Here is an 18,712-nt window from a genome sequence, read left to right as displayed (position 1 = left end):
TCCTGAGCTTGGACGATGCTACTTCCTGTCACGCTTTATTCTTGCATTTCACAATAAAATTCCGAAATTAAACGGTCCTGTTTATTCGACGTTTAATCCAGCCATCTTCTTTTTTAGCAATTTTGACAGTGTTTAGGTTTACAGTGTATCATCTTTGATTTTTCATTAAATGCTCCGTTAAAAAAACATTTACACCCCTCACAGGTTTTGTTTTTTCTTTAATTGTAACTTACTGTTAATTTTGTCGACTTAAACTATGACTAAAATGTCTGTCGAGATTTTTTTACAAGGACCAGGAGCCTTAAACTAGCTTAAAATAGATCTTTAGATAAAACTCTGACAATACGTTTTTCTAGTTTTAGTTAAGGTGACTAAGGTGTTAATGTTAGACAATTTAAATAATGATATTTCCACAGTGTATATAAAAATATCAGTGGTTTTATCACTGTGTTTTAAATCAATTAAAGAATTGATAGCACATTGATTTGAGTGTTTTACTTTCATAATACTATACAGTTTGGCTGCTTACATTTGCTCAAACAAAATAAATATCTTGGCTAAAACTAATGGCAAAAATGTAAGGACTTTTCATCGACCAAAACTGAACTTAAATGTTTTACAGATTTTGTCGACTAGAACCACAAAGAAAATAACTGAAATGACTTTAACTAAAAGGCATTTAATATAAAGACTTAAACTAAGACACACTGAGAAAATAGGAACCAAAATTAAAACTTTACCAAATGTAAATAAGCAAAATGTTAACTGAAACAACCTTAAACTTAACAGAGTAAGTACGCCGCAAATGGCATTAACATGGTAATATCTCTTTTATTAAAAGGGATTTTTATTTTTATCTGCTATTAAAGATTAAAATGAGTGAAATATATCAATGAAATCGATAATGTGCAACTAAAGACAAAATACAACGTAGCATGAAACGACATCCGCCTTGGCAGGGATAATTATTGACTGACAGCTGGACAAAGCCAATCACCGCTGAAGCTTTTTTGTCAGCCAATCATGCTACTCCTTCTGGTAGGCGGGGGCGGGATGTTACAAACGGAAATGAGCCTGAGCTGTAGAAGATGCATGATGTCCTTGCCTGTTCGATTTCGGCTACCAAGTATTAAAAACTGAACATTTTTTGTTAGTGGTCTTTTTTTTTCCTCTTATTTCCGGGTAAGAGAGGCTTTCTACGTTTTCTCAAGTGTGAATTAAACTGGAAGAGTCTTATTTCATCCCATAAAATAATATATAAACCGTTTTTTTGCCTATGCCTTTTAGCATGCTGCTAACATGTAACGTTATGGATGCAACTTGTGTCTGTAAATTGATATATCGAAATTGAATGTGCAGTTGTTACTGAGTAGATTTGCTTTTTAACAAATCTTTGCACCAACACTTATTGTTTTATTAATCAAAAGCTATTAGCGGACAAAGCTAGATTGCAGAGAAGTAGTAAATTCAGTTTTCTATCAAATAAAATGTCAATCATTCACTGTTTCTACACTTTCTAATAAATGAGTGACTGAAGGTTTAACTGAAGATGTTTAGGTGGCCAGTTTCAGCTGTTTCTAGTGTTTCAGTCTACCCGAATCACTATCTAGAAAATATTTACTCTATCAAAGACAAAAGCCCTTTTAAAAATAAAAAAATAAGTTTATGAAAGGGTTTTAATCTTCAGCTCTTAGACAATTTAAACATTTCCTGCATTTAATAAAACATTTTCATGCAAATTGTTATTGCTTCTTCACTTTCAGGAAACGTTAAATGATGGTTTAAGTTGGTCTAGAGTTGAGTTTTATTGTTTCTATGTTTCGATGTCTCCTGTTTCATGGTGAATTCTTCCTCATTCCCTTCTCCAGGTCGACGTATAAAAGTGCATCATGCCTCTTCATAAATACCCACCCAAAATCTGGGATGCTCTGAAACTGAAGCAGGGCATCTACGCTCGCCTCCCCAAACACTACCTCAAGTCCCTTGAGCAGAAAGAACCCACCCCTGTCCACTGGAGGCCTCTGGGAGTCCAGTATCGAGCTAACCCAAAGACTGGGCAGAAGGAACGGGTGCAGGATGTCCCGATCCCCATCTTCTACCCCCCACCTTCACAGGACGGTCTGTGGGGAGGAGAGGGCTGGATATCAGGCTTCATATACGCCAACAATGATAAAGTGAGTCTTTCTGAAGATTGGTTTACTTTTAGTTTTATCAGTTTGTTAACACAATACCACACAATATAAAAATAACAAAGCTCCTCCAGGTTTATACGCTGACAGACATTTATTTCACCATGACCACCCTCTTAACATTTTCTTCCATGCTGTATGTTCTTCAGTAGAGAAGATATATATAGTTTGAATTTTATTAAACCTTTGGGATGTTTCAACTCAAAAGGCTAAGGGCCATATTTCTACCCCGTAAACATCTTTAAAACATTTTCTTTGTTGTTACTGTAACTACCAGGTCCAACAATATTACAGTATACAAACTTGAGCTACAGTTTGACAAAATGTTTTTTTGGTTTTTTTGTTTGTTTTTTGTTTTTTGCTTCATGGGCATAATATGAGTGGGCCTGTTATATATATTGGAAAGTGAATTAAAAGCAAATTCTACCTCTGAATGAAGATTTTTGTATGTCTATAATGGATAGAATACTTTATCCATTGTATCCCAACTTTTTTTTCACCATTATACTTTAATTTTTTGCTTGAATAAATGACAATTATTAAGTCATTGGTTCTCAGACCTAAATGTGAGTCATGGAAGCATTTTTTTACAGTTGTGGATAAAAGAAAAAGTTGTGGCATAAAGTCGGTGTTGCACATTTATCTTATAGGATGTGTTATCACATGATGTTATTTGATTTGAAATTTGATGTCAGTTTTTTTATTTCAATACACTTTCTTAATTTACTGCAGCAAACAACAAACACATATAGAGGCAATAATGCCATAAACCAACAAGTATAAACAATGACAAACAAATGTAAATAAACAAACAGACAGCTCAGATAGGTAGAGTTCAACAGAAAGCTACAGGCAATTATCCATTTTACACTTAAAAAAGATCGATCCATGCTTAAGAAACTCCTTTTAAAATAACGGCAGAGGGATTAATTCCAATGTAATTCAAATAGGGCTCTGAGATTTGCAAAACTTTCTTTGCACTTGTGACATATTTGAAGGGAACCAGTTCTAATACGACTTTATCCTTTAACAGAAGGGCTCTTATTACTAATCCATTGTAACAAAATACTTTATCAAAAGTGAGAGTATTATCCAACCTTTTGTCAGCATCAGTGCTTATATTCTGAGTAAACATTAGCAAGATGATAATGTTATAGAGAGGACAGTTTTTGGTCATTATGGTAGTTGAAGATGAGCAGCCACAAAAACGAACAAAGTTTTAAAATCAATAATTTATTTATTTTCACACCAGAAGTAAAGCCTTTATTTTTCTATCCTGTATCTGTTAAATCTGGAGTTTTTGAACATTCATTCAAACCTTCCTAACATTACAAGGTTTCAGCAGTGCCCTTAAAATAGAATGCAGTTTATTCACTGCCCACACAGACAGCATGGTGTCACACACTGTGCATCTTAGAGCTTGTTGTTCTAAATGTTTTCTTTCCATAGTTGTCGACTCGTCTGAGAAAAACCTGGAAGCCGCAGCTGTTCAAGAGGGAGTTGTATAGTGAGATCCTCAACCACACGTTCACCATCACCGTCACAGGACGCACTCTGGACCTCATCGATGCTGCCTATGGATTCGACTTTTATATCCTCAAAGTAATGTGATATATGGGATGGGATTAACTGTAATATAATTTATTTGACTGTTGTTAGACTAACTTGTTCTTACTCTTGTCAGACATCAAAGGAAGACCTGAACTCAAAGCTGGGGATGAACCTGAAGAGGGCGATGCTGCTGCGTCTGGCACGCAGAGACAAAGAGCTTTACCCTGATGACCCTGTGAAGAGAGAAGAGGTTTATAACAAATACAAGGTAGGCGGGATATTCTGTAACAGCTAAGCTTGATATGAGCTCTAAAACTGAAGGTTTAAATATTAAAACATTTGGATTTTGTTTGTCATTGTGAGCAGCAGTTTGAGATCCCAGAGGAGGAGGCTGAGTGGGTGGGTCTGAGTCTGGAGGAAGCTGTGGAGAAACAGAGGCAGCTCGAGCACAAGGTAAGAAAGTGTTTACTACCTTAATCCAACTAAATCAAAGGTCCCCGTGAAAGTAGATTTGCTTTAAAACGATGACATCAGATTCAGTCTGATGGACAGTCTTGTGGGTGTTGACCCTATTTTTGTTTTTCTCCATAAGGAGCCAGAGCCTCTCTTCAAAGCCTGTGTGGATAAATTGGTGGAGGAGCTGAAAATCCAGAAACTCTCAGAACCACACCTCATAGAGAAGAACTGAAGATCTGAAGTGTTTCTGCAGGACCAGAGGAAACCTTTCAGACTGAAAAATGAGTAGGTTGAACTGTCAGACTTATCCACAATTTGGTGTGGGTCACATTTTCAGTTTGGTTGAACACCTGGGAGAATTTTCTGCCGTTTGAATCATATTTCCATTGGGGAACAACACAGGGTTGGAAGTGATGACAAATGAAGAGGTTCTGTTGAAGAGGAGCTTATTTATTTCCCCAGAATTTAAGATCCATACATCAAACATTAGAGAAACTTAAGGAGGTGTGTAGATACTCCACGACCAGCTGTGACATCAGGATCTTGTACAGAATATAAAATAAATTAAATGTATCTTTATTTCTTAAACTTTGTCTCTGCTCCTCTTTTCCCCATTATGTACTAAACTTGTTTTTTGTTGTTTAATTTGCTAAATTACTGCATGGTTTTGTTGATAGTTTGCTTTCTTGAGTTAGTTGGATGTAAAAGAAACAGTTCAGTCTATTTCCTCCGACGAAGCTCACCAAAACCCTTATTGCTTGTGTTTAACTTGCATAAATCTAAAATAAAGAAGATACCAGAAGAACAAGATATAATTTGTCCATCCCTTAAGGGGAAAATACATTTTTAGACTCTTTTTTTAAATCATGCTATACGCACGTAGGTTGAAATGCATGCACAAACAGGATCCTATGGATGTGCATTAATGGAGAGACTTCACAGTGAGGGGCTGTTGCCCTCAAAGGAGTGTTGCCTGAGAAGTTAAAGGGGACATATTTTACTCTTTTAAGACAAGCTTATATTGTTCTCAGAGGTCCCCAAAACATGCCTGTGAAGTCTGTTGCTGAAGAAAACACTCCAGTATTGGATTTTTGCATGTCTAGAAAAACCCTAGGTTTCTGCCCTGCTCAGAGTGAGCTGTTTCTGTGTCTGTAGCTTTAAATGTTAATGAGCTGTCTGACTCTGCCCCTCTCAGGAAGTGGATGTGGCTTAATGGAGGGCAAAATTTTTAAAGTGGGGAGGGCCAACCGAACTGAACCTGGGGGCGGTACTATCTCCCCACATGACATCATTAGGGGGAAATCCCTAAAAGGCTTGTTTCAGCACACATTTTCTGAGGGGGGGGGGGGTGTTCTGGTGCTTGAGGGGATTGTGGACAAGCCAGGGACACATATTTTTGTTAGAAAAGCCTGAAAAAGTGATTTTTGCATAATATGCCCCCTTTAAGGGTTTAGTGCCCTCAAGAGGACCTTGGCAGTAGTCTGGAAGTGGACTTGGACCTCTCCAAGCTTGTTTTGACAGGGACTTGAGCTTGCAAACCTCCCAACTTAAGCCCTTTCAGAGTGAGCTTCTGCTGACTCAAAAGAAATGACAGCTTAGAGTCACACCAAGACTGAAAAAAGAATCCAGGAAGATATATTTCCCAAACAAGAATCCTCTAGCTTTAGTCACCTGTAAGACACCAAAAATAAATGTTGGATTCTTTTATTCATGGGAACCAAATCCACGCATCAAAATTTAGGTCATTGCGAAGTCGTCCAACTTTCAGCAGTGATCAATCGATGAGACATTCATAAAACAGTATAGATGAAGAAATGGAAATATTGCTTAAAGTAGCAGAAACCTCAGCAGCAGAAAGTTTATTTTACGGTGTGGATAGTGTCGACAGTGCCATATGTGAGACTGTATGAATCTACAGATTAAATACAAGCAACAATATTTCTGCATCTGCTGGACAGTCAGCAATAGCAGACCTATAGTATTAGTATTGATATTAATAGAAACAAAATTATTTGAAAATCAAGTGTCTTAGCAAAGTGCTTAAACAACCTGATAAATCCTGAAAGACGTGGGTTTTTTAAGCTTTGGCCAAAGGAGTGTTTCATGTCAATGCTACCACATCTTTCAACTGAATTAATGCCACAGTTGTCTTACAAGTAAAATTACATATCTGTTGGTATTTTGGCATGAACACGTATTTGTTATAGATAGAGATAAAATACAGGAATATGCATCAAACAACCCAACATAATCAGAAAAAGTCTCAAATATATCATTTTTAGTCTGTTACATCAGCCTTAAATTTGTCTCAAAATGCCAACGCATTATTAGTAGCAATCAAATAATAGTGCACAGTATCATGTAGTCTATTCTCATGAGATTTACATCATACTTGGTATTTGTTTGCTTTACCTAAATATAGCCTGTGACAGAGAATTTTTAGTGTTGTATTTTGTTGGTGAAAGGAAACACTTCCTTTTGCTAATGCTTCTGATCTCCACTAGGTGGAGCTAAAGTGCTCTGAAGCTGCCTTGTGCAATCTGTCTCAGTTGCTTTGACTGACTTCTAACACTGAAGTGAGCTGTTATAAGTACTATCTAACGTTTGACAGCATTGCTTTTCTGTGTCAAACAGCTTTACCCCACATATATGTGAAAATGGTTTATTTGTAGAACATAAACATAGAGAGTAAGGTTGTAAATCTGACAAAACCTGCTGAGCTATATGGAGCCTGATGAAGTGAAACTACTAAATCATTATCAAATGAAAAAATAGAAAAGAGTATTCTGTGACTGCTGAAATGTGTCAGCAGTTACAGAATAAGGTCTGCCTATGTTTAACGGATTTCTGGCACTGATAGATGTTTCATTTTCCATTCTTGTCTATTTAACTCCTGCACTCACCCATTACTTTATAAGGTTCAACTGCCAATAATGCAAATATCTAATCAGCAAATCACTGGGCAGCAACCACTTCATTTGCACATGGAGATATGGCCAAGACGATCTGCTGAAGTTCAGACTGGGGAAGACAGACACTTTCTGTTTCTTTCATTCTCACGCTTGGTTTGAACTTAAGCAGATCATCTTGACCATGCTGAAATGGTTTGGTTAATGCCATGTGATTGGCTGATTAGATACACACTACTATACGTTTAAGTATTCAGACGCATGACTGCAATGACATTGTATTCAAATACACATACTTGAGCATTGTTGGTCCTCCTTTTGCAGCTATAACAGCCTCCACTCTTCTTGGAAGGCTTTCCACAAGTTTTTGGAGTGTTTCTGTGGGAGTTTGTGCCCATTTATTCTGTAGAGCATTTATGAGGTCAGGCACTGATGTTGGACAAGAAGCCTGGCTTGCTATTGCCATGTCTTTTAGTCCTTGCTTTGTGCCCTGGGGCACAGTGATATAGGGCCTTCCTCAAACAGCCCCATAGCATTATCCTTCCTCCACCAAACAAGCTTGCACTTTCTAACAATATCAAAGTTGATGGTGGAATATCCAGCAGGGATGAAGTTCCACAGTCTTACTGCAGAAGTGGCATCCATTGCAGTATCACACTTAAAGTCACTGAGCTGTCCCCAGTTTGTACCACAAATGTTTGCAAATGAAGACTGCATGGCTAGGTGTTTGATTTTATACACCTGTGGCAGTAGGTGTGATCAAAACACCTGAATTCAGTAATTGGTATGTGTAGCTTTTGTCCATATAGTATGTGTTAATGAGCAGGTGTACCCAATAAAGTGGCCAGTAAGTGTAGAGCTTTGTTGTGTAAAAACTTACTCAACTAATATACCGTATATTGAAGTTCTCTTTTTTCTACCATGGGATTTCAAACGTTGGACTCAGCATCTACAGAGTTTCACTCTGAAACACAACAGCAGTTCATTTTATTTTCTAAATGACTCAAGGCTTTAAGAGGACTATACTGGAAATGTAGATGACAAACATACTTTCATGTCCTACATGCTTGTTCTACATTATTTCGTAAGCAGTGACTTTTTCAGTGACACATTAACTTCATTTTTTTATATTTACTGTTATTACTAAGACTGAAAAATGTTTGAGAAAAAAAAAACTTTAAAAAATGTAGCGCAGAGATAGGTACTTAACAATACTTAAATAGTTGATCAAGTCTAAATAAAAACTGTAGTTCAGCTCTTTAATCTGGGTAAATTCTGTAATTTCTCAAACAGTGTCGTAACAGACCACACATCTCATAAACAGCTTTAACACAGCAGAGGTCTGGCTGGTGTACTCGAGTTAATTGAGGGTTGAAAAAAAGGGGGATTTATGTAAACACACAAAAAATAGCCGTTTATCACCTAGTTTCTCTTTCTACACTTGCTGATGTGATCAATGTCAGTTACATATGGGTAACTTTGTGGTTGAAGCTCCCTTTCAGAGCAGGCTGGGGAGTCCCGTGGGTGTGTAACCTAGCAACAGAAGAGAAAATAACCATGCAAGGCACCTGTAAACATTCAGGCCCTTATATAGACAAAGTCTCAGCGTGGAATTACCCTTTCATAAAGTGCCCACAATTAGCAAATAATTCCTATCAACAAAACTAACTCTGACTGACACAAACTGAGAGTCAAATCAGGACAGGTGGCTAAATATGGAGTTTGTAAAGCCTGAAACACAATCAATGCAAATACTCTTGTAAAGGGTGCTGACACTGTGAGTAGGTGATGTCATTCGAAACCAAAGACAGCACAGTGGGGATTGACTGGTAGAGTGTTGATATCCTTCCCCTTCCACTAACTAAATACACATTTAATGTACCAGTAAAAATGTCAGTGTTGGTTTAAAGCAGGCACTTGGAGTTATGGAAAGGTTGGTGACTCTTGTGTTAGTGATCTTTTAATCAGGGGTGGTTGTAGTAATCGGGAGAACTGAGGCAAAGCGCAATATGAGCCGCCTCTTCATTTAGATCAAAAACAATCAGAGCTGAGGAAGAAAAGCATTTTGTAGGATCTCTTTTTAGTCAACAAAGCAACAACACTGTTTAACTACAGGACATAACCAACTGAAAATAATATTTTTCTCTACAACAAATGCAAGAAAGCATTTGTGATCACCAGCAGTAAGTCTTTCACATCACTGTGGAGGAATTTTGGGCCATTTTTCTTTAAAGAATTGTTTGAATTCAGCCGCATTGAAGGATTTTAAAGCTTGAATGGCTTATTTAAGGTAATTCCACAACATCTTATTTGGATTTAAGTAGGGACTCTTACTGGGCCGCTACAAAACCTTTGTTTTTGTTTTTAAAGCCATTCAGAGGTGGACTTGCTGGTGTGTTTCAGATCATATTTCTGCTACATAACCAAGGTGCACTTGAGACTGAGGTCACGAACTGATGGCCAGATGTTCTCCTACAGGATTTTCTGGCAGAGAAAATCCATTACGGAAACTTGTCCAGGTCCTGAAGTAGCAAAGCAGCCCCAAACCATCACACTGCCACCACCATGTTCGACTGTTGGTATGATGCTCTTTTTATAAAATGCTGTGTTATTTTTACACCAGATGTAACAGGACTCATGCCTTCAAAAAGTTCATCTTTTGTCTCATCAGTCCAGAGAATATTTCCCCAAATATCTCGGGGATCATCAAGAGGTTTTTTGGCAAATGTGAAGTGAGGCTTTGGTCTTTTTGGTCTTCTTAGTCAGCAGTTGTTTTGGCCTTGGAACTCTCTCACTGATGCCATTTTTGCCCAGTCTCTTTCTTATTGCTGAATCATGAACTCTGACCTTAACTGATTCAAGTGAGGCCTGCAAATCTTTAGATCTTCTGGGTGAGTGACCTCCTGGATGAGTTGTTGATGTGCACTTGGAGCAATTTTGGTAAGCCGGCCACCCCTATGGTTAACCACTGTTTAAATTTTTCTCCAATTGTGGATAATGGCTCTCGCCATGATTTTCTGGAGTCCCAAAGCCTTAGAAATGACCCTGTAACCCTTTCTAGACTGATAGATGTCAGTGACTTTGTTTCTCATCTGTTCTTGAATTTCTTTAGATCACGTTGTCAGACAGGTTCTATTTAAGTGATTTCTTGATTCAACAGGTCTGGCAATATTCAGGCCAGGGTATGGATAATAACATTGGACTCAGCTTTTCAGAAAATGTAGATAATCACAGTTAATTCATGAGTTAACAAGGGGGTCAATTACTTTTTCACATAGGGCTAGGTAGTTTTTGGATGCCTATTTTCCCTGAAGTAATCATTTAAAGACTGCTTTTTTTCTATATCTTTGTCTAAAATTTGTTTGATAATCATGAACTTTTAAGTTGAAAACACAAGCAATCAGGAAGGGGTGTGTACTTTTTCCACAGCACTGTCAACCACTATTTTCCATCATCTTTCTTCACAGATTTTTTTTTTTTTAAACATGTCACGACTTTTCCAGCTTCTTGTTGCCACTGTCCTAACTTTTTTATAACATGTTGCTGACACAAAATTGATAATAAGTGTATAATGAATAAGAATCCAAAAGAATCCAAATTCTCAACTTCAGTAGTTGATATTTTGTCTTTGGTTTTAATGTTTTGCAAATCATGGCTTTATATTGTTATTATCATTCTCCACAACCTCCCCGCCTTTCAAATGGGGGTTATTTTCATGTACTGTACAATATTTATTTCCCTAACTGTGCGTGTGTGAGTTATATCAGTAAGTGCCTAAGCACACATGATGATAGAGTGGGCATGACTCTGGTGAAAGCCCCACTGTTGAAGTTCTCGATGACTTCATCACAGGAACTACAGTGAAAGTTAAAAAATCATTCAAGTTCTATGATTACATTTTTCCATATCATCACCATAACCACATTTCCATCACATGTCATGACTCATTTATTCCCCAGAGCCCCCAAACAACCAACAGACACTTCCACACAACCAGGACTCAAGGTGTTGTCTTATACAAGCATTTACTACACTGAAATAAAAACCTTTGATAACCTGATATCATGACTAAAATCAAGTTTAAGATTGATCAAATAATAAAGTTTCTTTGAGCTTTTGTGAGAGTTGCTCCAGGCGTGATGCTTGAGTCTAAAGTTGTCCACACTCACTGAATAAACGAATAAAATCATGTGAAATGACATGTTTAAGGGGCATGTGCTCTGACAGTTGGCATCCATTTGACCATTTTAATGCCCGTGTCTGCAGCTTCCTAATGAGCAGTGTTATGGGAATGATCCTTTCCATAACCGTGACCATGATGTTTTCGAACAAAATTACTGATCTCATGGTGAACACATTCCGTTTTAGAGGAGCTGCTGCACTTGTAAACATCGTTTTATTGAGATCATAAACTTCGCTTCAAAGGAACACTCCAGCATTTTTATGACTAAACTGTTTACCTTGATACCACCAGGTCTGGGTCTTACAAAGGTAATAAATCCACCTCCATGAAACTTAAACAACCAAAGAGAACTGTGGACCTACTTAAACATAACTTCAAGTGGTGAAGTTTATCCAACTTAACTTCATGTAACTTGTTAACTTGAGTTGAATACATTTTAATTGCTCTTGTCACCACTTGCAGTCTTTTTAGAGAATGTTTATGCAAAGTAACCTGACACACCAGATGGATTTGTTTCACACATCCAACTGGAAAACCTTCGATATACAGCATTTGGGAAAGGGCAGAGCCTTTGGAAAAAAAACTTGGAGGGTGACTGGATAAACGTTTTGTCTGTCACATCCAAGGTTATTATAGTTAACTAAAACTAACTAAATTACTAAAACTAAAATTCAAAAATCATTTTAGTTAACTGAAACTAAATCAAAACAAAGAATTTCTGAAAAAACGAAAACTAACTAAAACTGTAGAGTGCGCTTACAAATAGAGAAAAAAATATCCTTCGTTTTTAGTCTTTTTTTAGTCTACAACCATATTGACTAGCACCAACACCAGAGTCTGGGTAGAGTAAAATTGCCTGAACTGATTGGTTAAGACTTCATACAGTGGCAGTTTTATGTCTGAAGTTGTATTCAAACATCATCTTTAAACAAATAAAATGAAAAGTGAAGAGTAGCCTGTTTGAATATGTTTTTAAAAATGTATGACGTTCCCTCAGCCCCGACATGTATCCAAAAAAACTAAAACTTACACTAAACTAATAAAAGCAAAACTGAAACGAAGCATTTTGCAAAATAAAATCTAATCTAAACTAACAAGCCAACAGTAAAAACTAATTAAAACTAAATTAAAATTGAAAAAAGAAAGTGAAAACGAAATAAAAATAAAAACAATTGAAAAATCCAAAACTGTTATAACCTTGGTCACATCTCTACGGGCCAATCAGAGCAACAAAACATGTGACGTCATCGCCGCTACAAAGGATAAACTCCATATACAACTGCATAACGCAAACCATGGTGACTACAGACATGTCAGTACACGACTTTTGTCGTTTTTGAAAAGAAACTCACTGCTGTTCTTGGTTCTTCTTTAACAAAGAAATGCCATGAAGTTCTGATAAAACAGGCACTTTAGCAGCATCCATGCAGTCTTCCGCCATAATTGCACCAGCCTCTGGTTGCTGCTTGCCTATATCACCACTCCACCGCGCCCAAAAGTACTGACCCTCGTCGCTGATTGGTGCTGTCACTTTCTAACTGGACCCGAACGGTTCAGACTGGAGCTTAGCAAGATGGATTCGCCAGTGAGAAACAAGGAAATGGGCGTATCCATCTGCTTTGCAAGGTTATATGCAAAGGGTTATACAATTAAAATTTCTCTCTTTTATCTATTTTATTTATCTCATAGTCCCAGAGTTGAGAACTCATTAGACAAATCCAAAAATAGGCTTCACTTTAAATCTGGAACTGCCTTTAACTGTAGGACAATAAACACTGTATGGACTAAAGCATTTGGATGCCTGACCATTACACCAACAAGGGATGTAATGAAATTAGAATCAAATTCATGTACTCTAGAGTTGCCCCCCGCCCTCCTGCAGGTATAACAGCCTCCACCCATCTTGGAAAGCTTTCCACAAGATTTTGTAGTGTTTTTGTGGGAATCTGTGCCCATTTGTTCTGTAGAGCATTTATGAGATCAGGCACTGATGCTGGACCAGAAGGCCTGGTTCCCAATCTCTGTTCCAGTTCATCCCAAAGGTGCACAGTGGGGTTTTGGTCAGGGCCAGTCAAGTTCTTACACACTGAACTCAACAAACCAAGTCCTTATAGTCCTCGCTTTGTGCACTGGGGTTTAGTCATATTGGAAAAGAAAAGGGCCTTCCCCAAACTGTTGCCACAAAGTTGGAAGCATAGCATTGTCCCAAATGTCTTGCTGAAGCATTAAGACTGGCATTCACTGGAGATAAGGGGCCTAGCCCAAACCCTGAAAAACAACCCGGTATCATTTTCCCTCCTCCACCATACTTCTCAGTTGGCACAGTGCAGTCAGACGGGAAATGTCCCATGATCCATTAAACCCAGACTCACCCATCTGACTGTCAAACAGAAGCGTTATTCATCACTCCACAGAGCATGTTTCCACTGCTTCACAGTCCAGTGCCAATGTGTTTTACACCACTCCAGCCAACGCTTGGCATTGGACATGCAGCTGCTTAGCCATGGAAACCCATTCCATGAAGCTCCTGCTGCACATTTTCTGTGCTTACATTAATGCCAGTGATCTTTTCAGCTATGGAATAAACAGAGTGTTGGCGACTTTTACGCACCTTGTGCCTTAGCAGTCATTGGCCCCTCTGGGATTTTATGTGGTCTTCCTCATAGTGGCTGAGTTGCTGTTGTTCCTAAACGTTTCCACTTCCAAATGTCATCACTTACAGCTGAATGTGGAATCTCCAGCAAAGTTTAAATTTTACAGTCTTATTGCAAAGGTGGCGTCCACCACAGCACCACCCTTGAAGTCACTGAGCTCTTATTATGCATCACAAATGTTTGTAAACGGAGACTGCATAGAGAGGTGCTTGATTTTATACACCTGTGTTAAAGGGTCTGACTGAAACATCTGAATTCAAAAATTACCGGATGTGGCCAAATACTTTTGTCCATATATACAGTATCTTGGATATAAATCTGAAGAATGGCTGAGAAATCTGATTAATGAATGTACAGCTGGTTCTGGTGCAAAGACTCTAGGAAGTGGGTATTACAAGAGAGCTTGGATTCAACTTCATGGATTGGAATTAAAATGGTTATCTACAAAATGGAGAGGATAGCGGCTTTTGGATTAAAATGGATGAAATATTCTGAGTAGGCCTGACTTTTAGATCTTTGCAAAATGCCAGTGAAAGTCAGATTTTACATATAAATGAATAAAAACAGGCATAACGTCCATGGTAAACAGCAGCTGGCCCACTAGTGTTGTTTTGTAGAATGCAAAAACTGCTCTAGTTACACAGGAAAATGAGCTGTTATCTTGAGATAATGACATGAATCTCTGGTTAAATAAAGGTTAAATAAAATTTAAAAAACTAGTTTCATCATCCTGAGATTACAGTAAAAATAAGATCTTAAGGAAACTACTGAAATTCATACATTATCCTGCGAAAACCAGTCATTTTCTACAAATGAAAAATCAAGTCAAGAGCATGAGGAAAAAAACAGTAGTTGAATGGAGTATATAAAATATACGTGCATATTTACTTAGGACTGCTGTGTAAACACCTCCTGTGGCCCTGAGACTCATGCTACAGTTTAATTCAGTAAAAATGTTATCTAAAAGATAATAAAAAGTTGTTTTAAACCTTTGTATTCCCGCCTTCAGGACAGAACTGACCGTTTGTTATAAGTGAGCCTGTGAACATGTCCAGACATGTACTACAGATGAGGAGAGATGGTTCCATTTACAGGAAATACTGTCTCTCTCTCTCTGTGAACGCTAGATAAAAGTTCTTGGACGTGAGCCTAGTGTGGAGTTTCCCAGCTGTTAAACTCTGCTCAGCTCAAGTCAACAGTGACAAGCAGAGGAGAAAAGGTAACACCTGCTGTAACTAATACACTCCCAGCAGCAGCACACGACAGGTAAACATGAACACAGATGGACTGAAAGGCTGCACTCATTGTTTGCTTTTCTGCTCTGTCAGAAACAGGTTTGTGGAGGTCAAAGTCATCCAAGTGTAGTGACGTTCAGTAAAACTAAGTTAATCAGCAACATCTCCTCTTCGTGATTTAGGAATTTGTCAAAAAAGGCAAACATTTGCAAAGTAGCCAACTTCTTGTGAGCATATTCTACTAATATCGTTTAGGGTTTTTTAATTCTTGAAAAGAAAGAACAATCTGCTAGAGTCACCCTGGATTACATGAAGTTGCTTATTGGACTGATATTGAATAAACTATTAAAGCTCCTGTGGTGAATTTATAAGAGGCTTCAAAACAAACTAAAAGTCTTACCGATACTTCTATTCAACCTACAAAAGTAAACAAGACTATCAATGATGAGTATTTTATTTATGGTCATTTTTCTAATACCTGTGACTGCTGGAAGGGGTAGGTGTTGAGTGAGACTTTCTTAGCGTGCTAAAGAAATGATCTTCTATTAAATTTTCAACAACAATTATTCAAAATTAAAGCTGCAATGATGAATCAATAAAACTAATCATAACTGATATTTAAATGTGCCACCAAATTATTTAGTAATCATTTCATTGTGTCACATGGTTTTCATCTACGGAGCTGTTTACTTCACACAGAGGTGTTAAGTAATGAGATTTAAAGCGTTTGTTCAAGAGGGGTCTGGCATGTTTTTGGATGCCCCCTCTTGCAAATTGTCACGGTGAAATGCCACCCCTTCAGAATAGAAATACACTCCAAAACTTTCCAAATAAAATCAAGTTAAACTTTTGGTTAAGTTAAGGAAAGCATCGAGATGCCAAAAGTTAAAAACTTGACCTGCAAAAGCTAATTACAAGACATTTAATAAAGCCAAATAAACAGTCTGCTCACAGGAAAAAGTTTTTCCTCCATGAAAACATTCTAATGTTGTGTCTGTAGCTCTGTTAGCTGTGTAAACCACGTAGATTATGTGGAAACATAGCTAAGGCTAAAGCTCACAAAACTCATGGATATCTAAACAAACAAAGCTACGAAGCTAACATTAGCTATGAGTTACAAAGCTAATGTTACATACATAGCTCAAATAGCTAGTTTAGCTCACGTTGATAAAGCTAACGTAGCTACATTGGCTCATGTAGTAATGTTAGCTAAGTAGCTAGCATAGCTATATTAGCTTTACCTAAAGCTAACAAAGCTAAAGTGAGCCACCGTTCAGGCCTCTACTTCAAATGGTTCTTTACATAATTTACCCCTGGATAAGATCTCTGACTTTTTTTTCTCTTCTATTTATAAAATATTGCTCTGTAATGTTTACAGTGTGATTTTTTTCAGGCCAATTACCAGCTCTTGTTTATAAGTAATGGTGAATGTTTTCAAAATAATTTAAAACTGGAAATACGTTTCACCGGTAAATTACGTCATTTTTGTTTTGACAGAGACGGCGTCTCACAGTAATGGTCTGTGAGAGGGGGGCATCTGAGATCTACAGTCTGCTGCCAGACTGTGTGGAAGGAACAAGTACAAGACTATTGTACTATATTTATATATGACATTGTTCACTATAGAGTTTATATCTTAGTGGAAATTGATGATTCCGTTACTTTCAAGTAAAACCAAGAAAAGGGGTAAAAACATTATAGTTTACAGTTTACGGTAATGAAAGGTTTCACAATTTTGAAATGGTTTCAGAAGTTAGGCTCAAAAAAGTTCCCTAATGCTTTATATATCTCATATTGTGTCTAAATATTGCTGATGCGGTGTAATAAGTTCCCCATCATGTCAGCATGTAGTGACAAAAGAGTCAGCGTGACCACAAAAACCAAAAGAAAAGTTTCTGGACAAAGACGGCAGGAAGATATTCAGGAATAAAGTTTTAGGCCACAAGACAGCGTGACTAATTACCACAAACAACAAAGGACATTTTTCATTGTGCTCTAATTTCTTGGACAAACAATCCATTCAAAACTTGTCCTGTGACATTTCTGACATTTAAAAAGCATTAAATCATCTCCTTCTTGTTGCCGAGACTGTGTTTTTAGCTGTGAGCGAGCAGGTCAGGAATGTGTGAAGGAAAGTTACATTCAGAGGTAATGTCAGGTTTTGACCCCTTTATTTCTTCTCACGCCTCATAAATCATCACAAAAGCAGCAGTTGGTTTAAAGAGGAAGTGAGGACAAGACAAAAATAACATGTACTGACTTTTTTATTTTTTTGTTTTATAAAATATTGACACTACAGTGCTGAAGCGAGGGCTGGACTTTGACCTGATTTGAATTCTTATCACGACTGAAACTATACAGAACAAAAGACACTGACATGGGCAGCTATGACTACAAACAAGACTGGTTTCTATTGCATTGGAGTTGATTAAATATTAAACAACACAGCTAGAGTGATGGCCCTTTAAACAAAATCAAGAAAACTGTGAAAAACAATTATTGTCATTTAGGACTCTTTGTGTCTTGAACTTTCTACTCTGTGGACGGCTTCTAGTAGGAAGTGAGTTTGCTTCCTCTGAATCATGATAAGCAAACAGAACAGACCTTACACAAACAGTACATGACAGGAACTTCAGTCTTTCACTACTGATTCACTACAAAACAAAGCATTAAATGGATGGGTGTCTCTTGTGGTCCCTTGTTAATAATGCCAGTAACTTCTCTTTAAGCTCCACTGACACTGTACATCACTTGTCTATGACTTTCAGCTTGAAGCTAAATGCTAGCAGCGTTCAAGAGTCAATATTTACTTATGTTAACCTTCTAAAGCCCTGACCAGCAAGGCATCTGGATAATGACTAAGATTTGGCATTAGTCAGGGGACAGCAGTGCAGTTGTGAAATCAGATTAACTAGAGATTGTGAAAGCAGCTGGAAAGAGACTTTAGCTTTCTCTTGTAGATTGGGCATCTGAGTCTGGCTCTAGGAGCAAAAGTTCAGCGTCTAAGGAGGCTTACAAGCTTTCCAGATGAGAGCTAAATGTGCTGTTACCAATCTCACCATGATTGTACATTACATATGAAGCTGAAGCTAGCAGCTTTTGCTTTGCTCAGCACAAAGACTGGCAACAAGGGGTACTACAAGCTAACTCATGCTTATGCTTCATTGTACAGAAACTAAAAAGGTTTTGTCACAATAACCGGAATTGTTAAAGTCAATAAAATATAAATAAGAGTCAAACAATGTTGAAACTTGTTCTGATACCACAGCGATAAAAGTATTTGGTCATTTCTAGTCTTTAGTTAGCAGAAACTGCAGGCAACATCCTGTACACTGTCATGACGGCATTAAAATCAGGGGTGGAAAGTAAATGACTACATTAACTCACTATATTGTAATTGAGTAGTTTTTTGTTGTTTTTTTTAGTACATTTTGAAATCAGTACTTGACTACACAGTAGCACATAGAGAATGATTCTGCGTCACATCCCAAAACAGCTGATCTACACTTCAAAAACTGGAGTATTGATATCTCAG

At 37.6% G+C, this 18,712-nt stretch overlaps 1 protein-coding gene across 1 annotated transcript; it reads left to right on the top strand.

Moving 5' to 3' along the window:
• Positions 1-1,063: 1,063 nt before the first annotated feature.
• mrpl28 (mitochondrial ribosomal protein L28) lies at positions 1,064-4,784 on the top strand. The gene is made up of 6 exons (XM_041808004.1): positions 1,064-1,182; positions 1,869-2,174; positions 3,639-3,791; positions 3,874-4,008; positions 4,107-4,193; positions 4,333-4,784. Exons 2-6 carry the CDS (start codon positions 1,890-1,892, stop codon positions 4,426-4,428), a joined length of 756 nt encoding a protein of 251 aa, XP_041663938.1. The 5' UTR covers positions 1,064-1,182; positions 1,869-1,889; the 3' UTR covers positions 4,429-4,784.
• Positions 4,785-18,712: the final 13,928 nt, after the last annotated feature.

The sequence above is a fragment of the Cheilinus undulatus genome, linkage group 2, assembly GCF_018320785.1.
Source record: "Cheilinus undulatus linkage group 2, ASM1832078v1, whole genome shotgun sequence".
In the NCBI taxonomy this organism is placed as follows: Eukaryota; Metazoa; Chordata; class Actinopteri; order Labriformes; family Labridae; genus Cheilinus; species Cheilinus undulatus.
The sequence above is the reverse complement of the archived record's forward strand: the minus strand, read 5'-3'. Positions and strand labels throughout refer to the sequence as shown.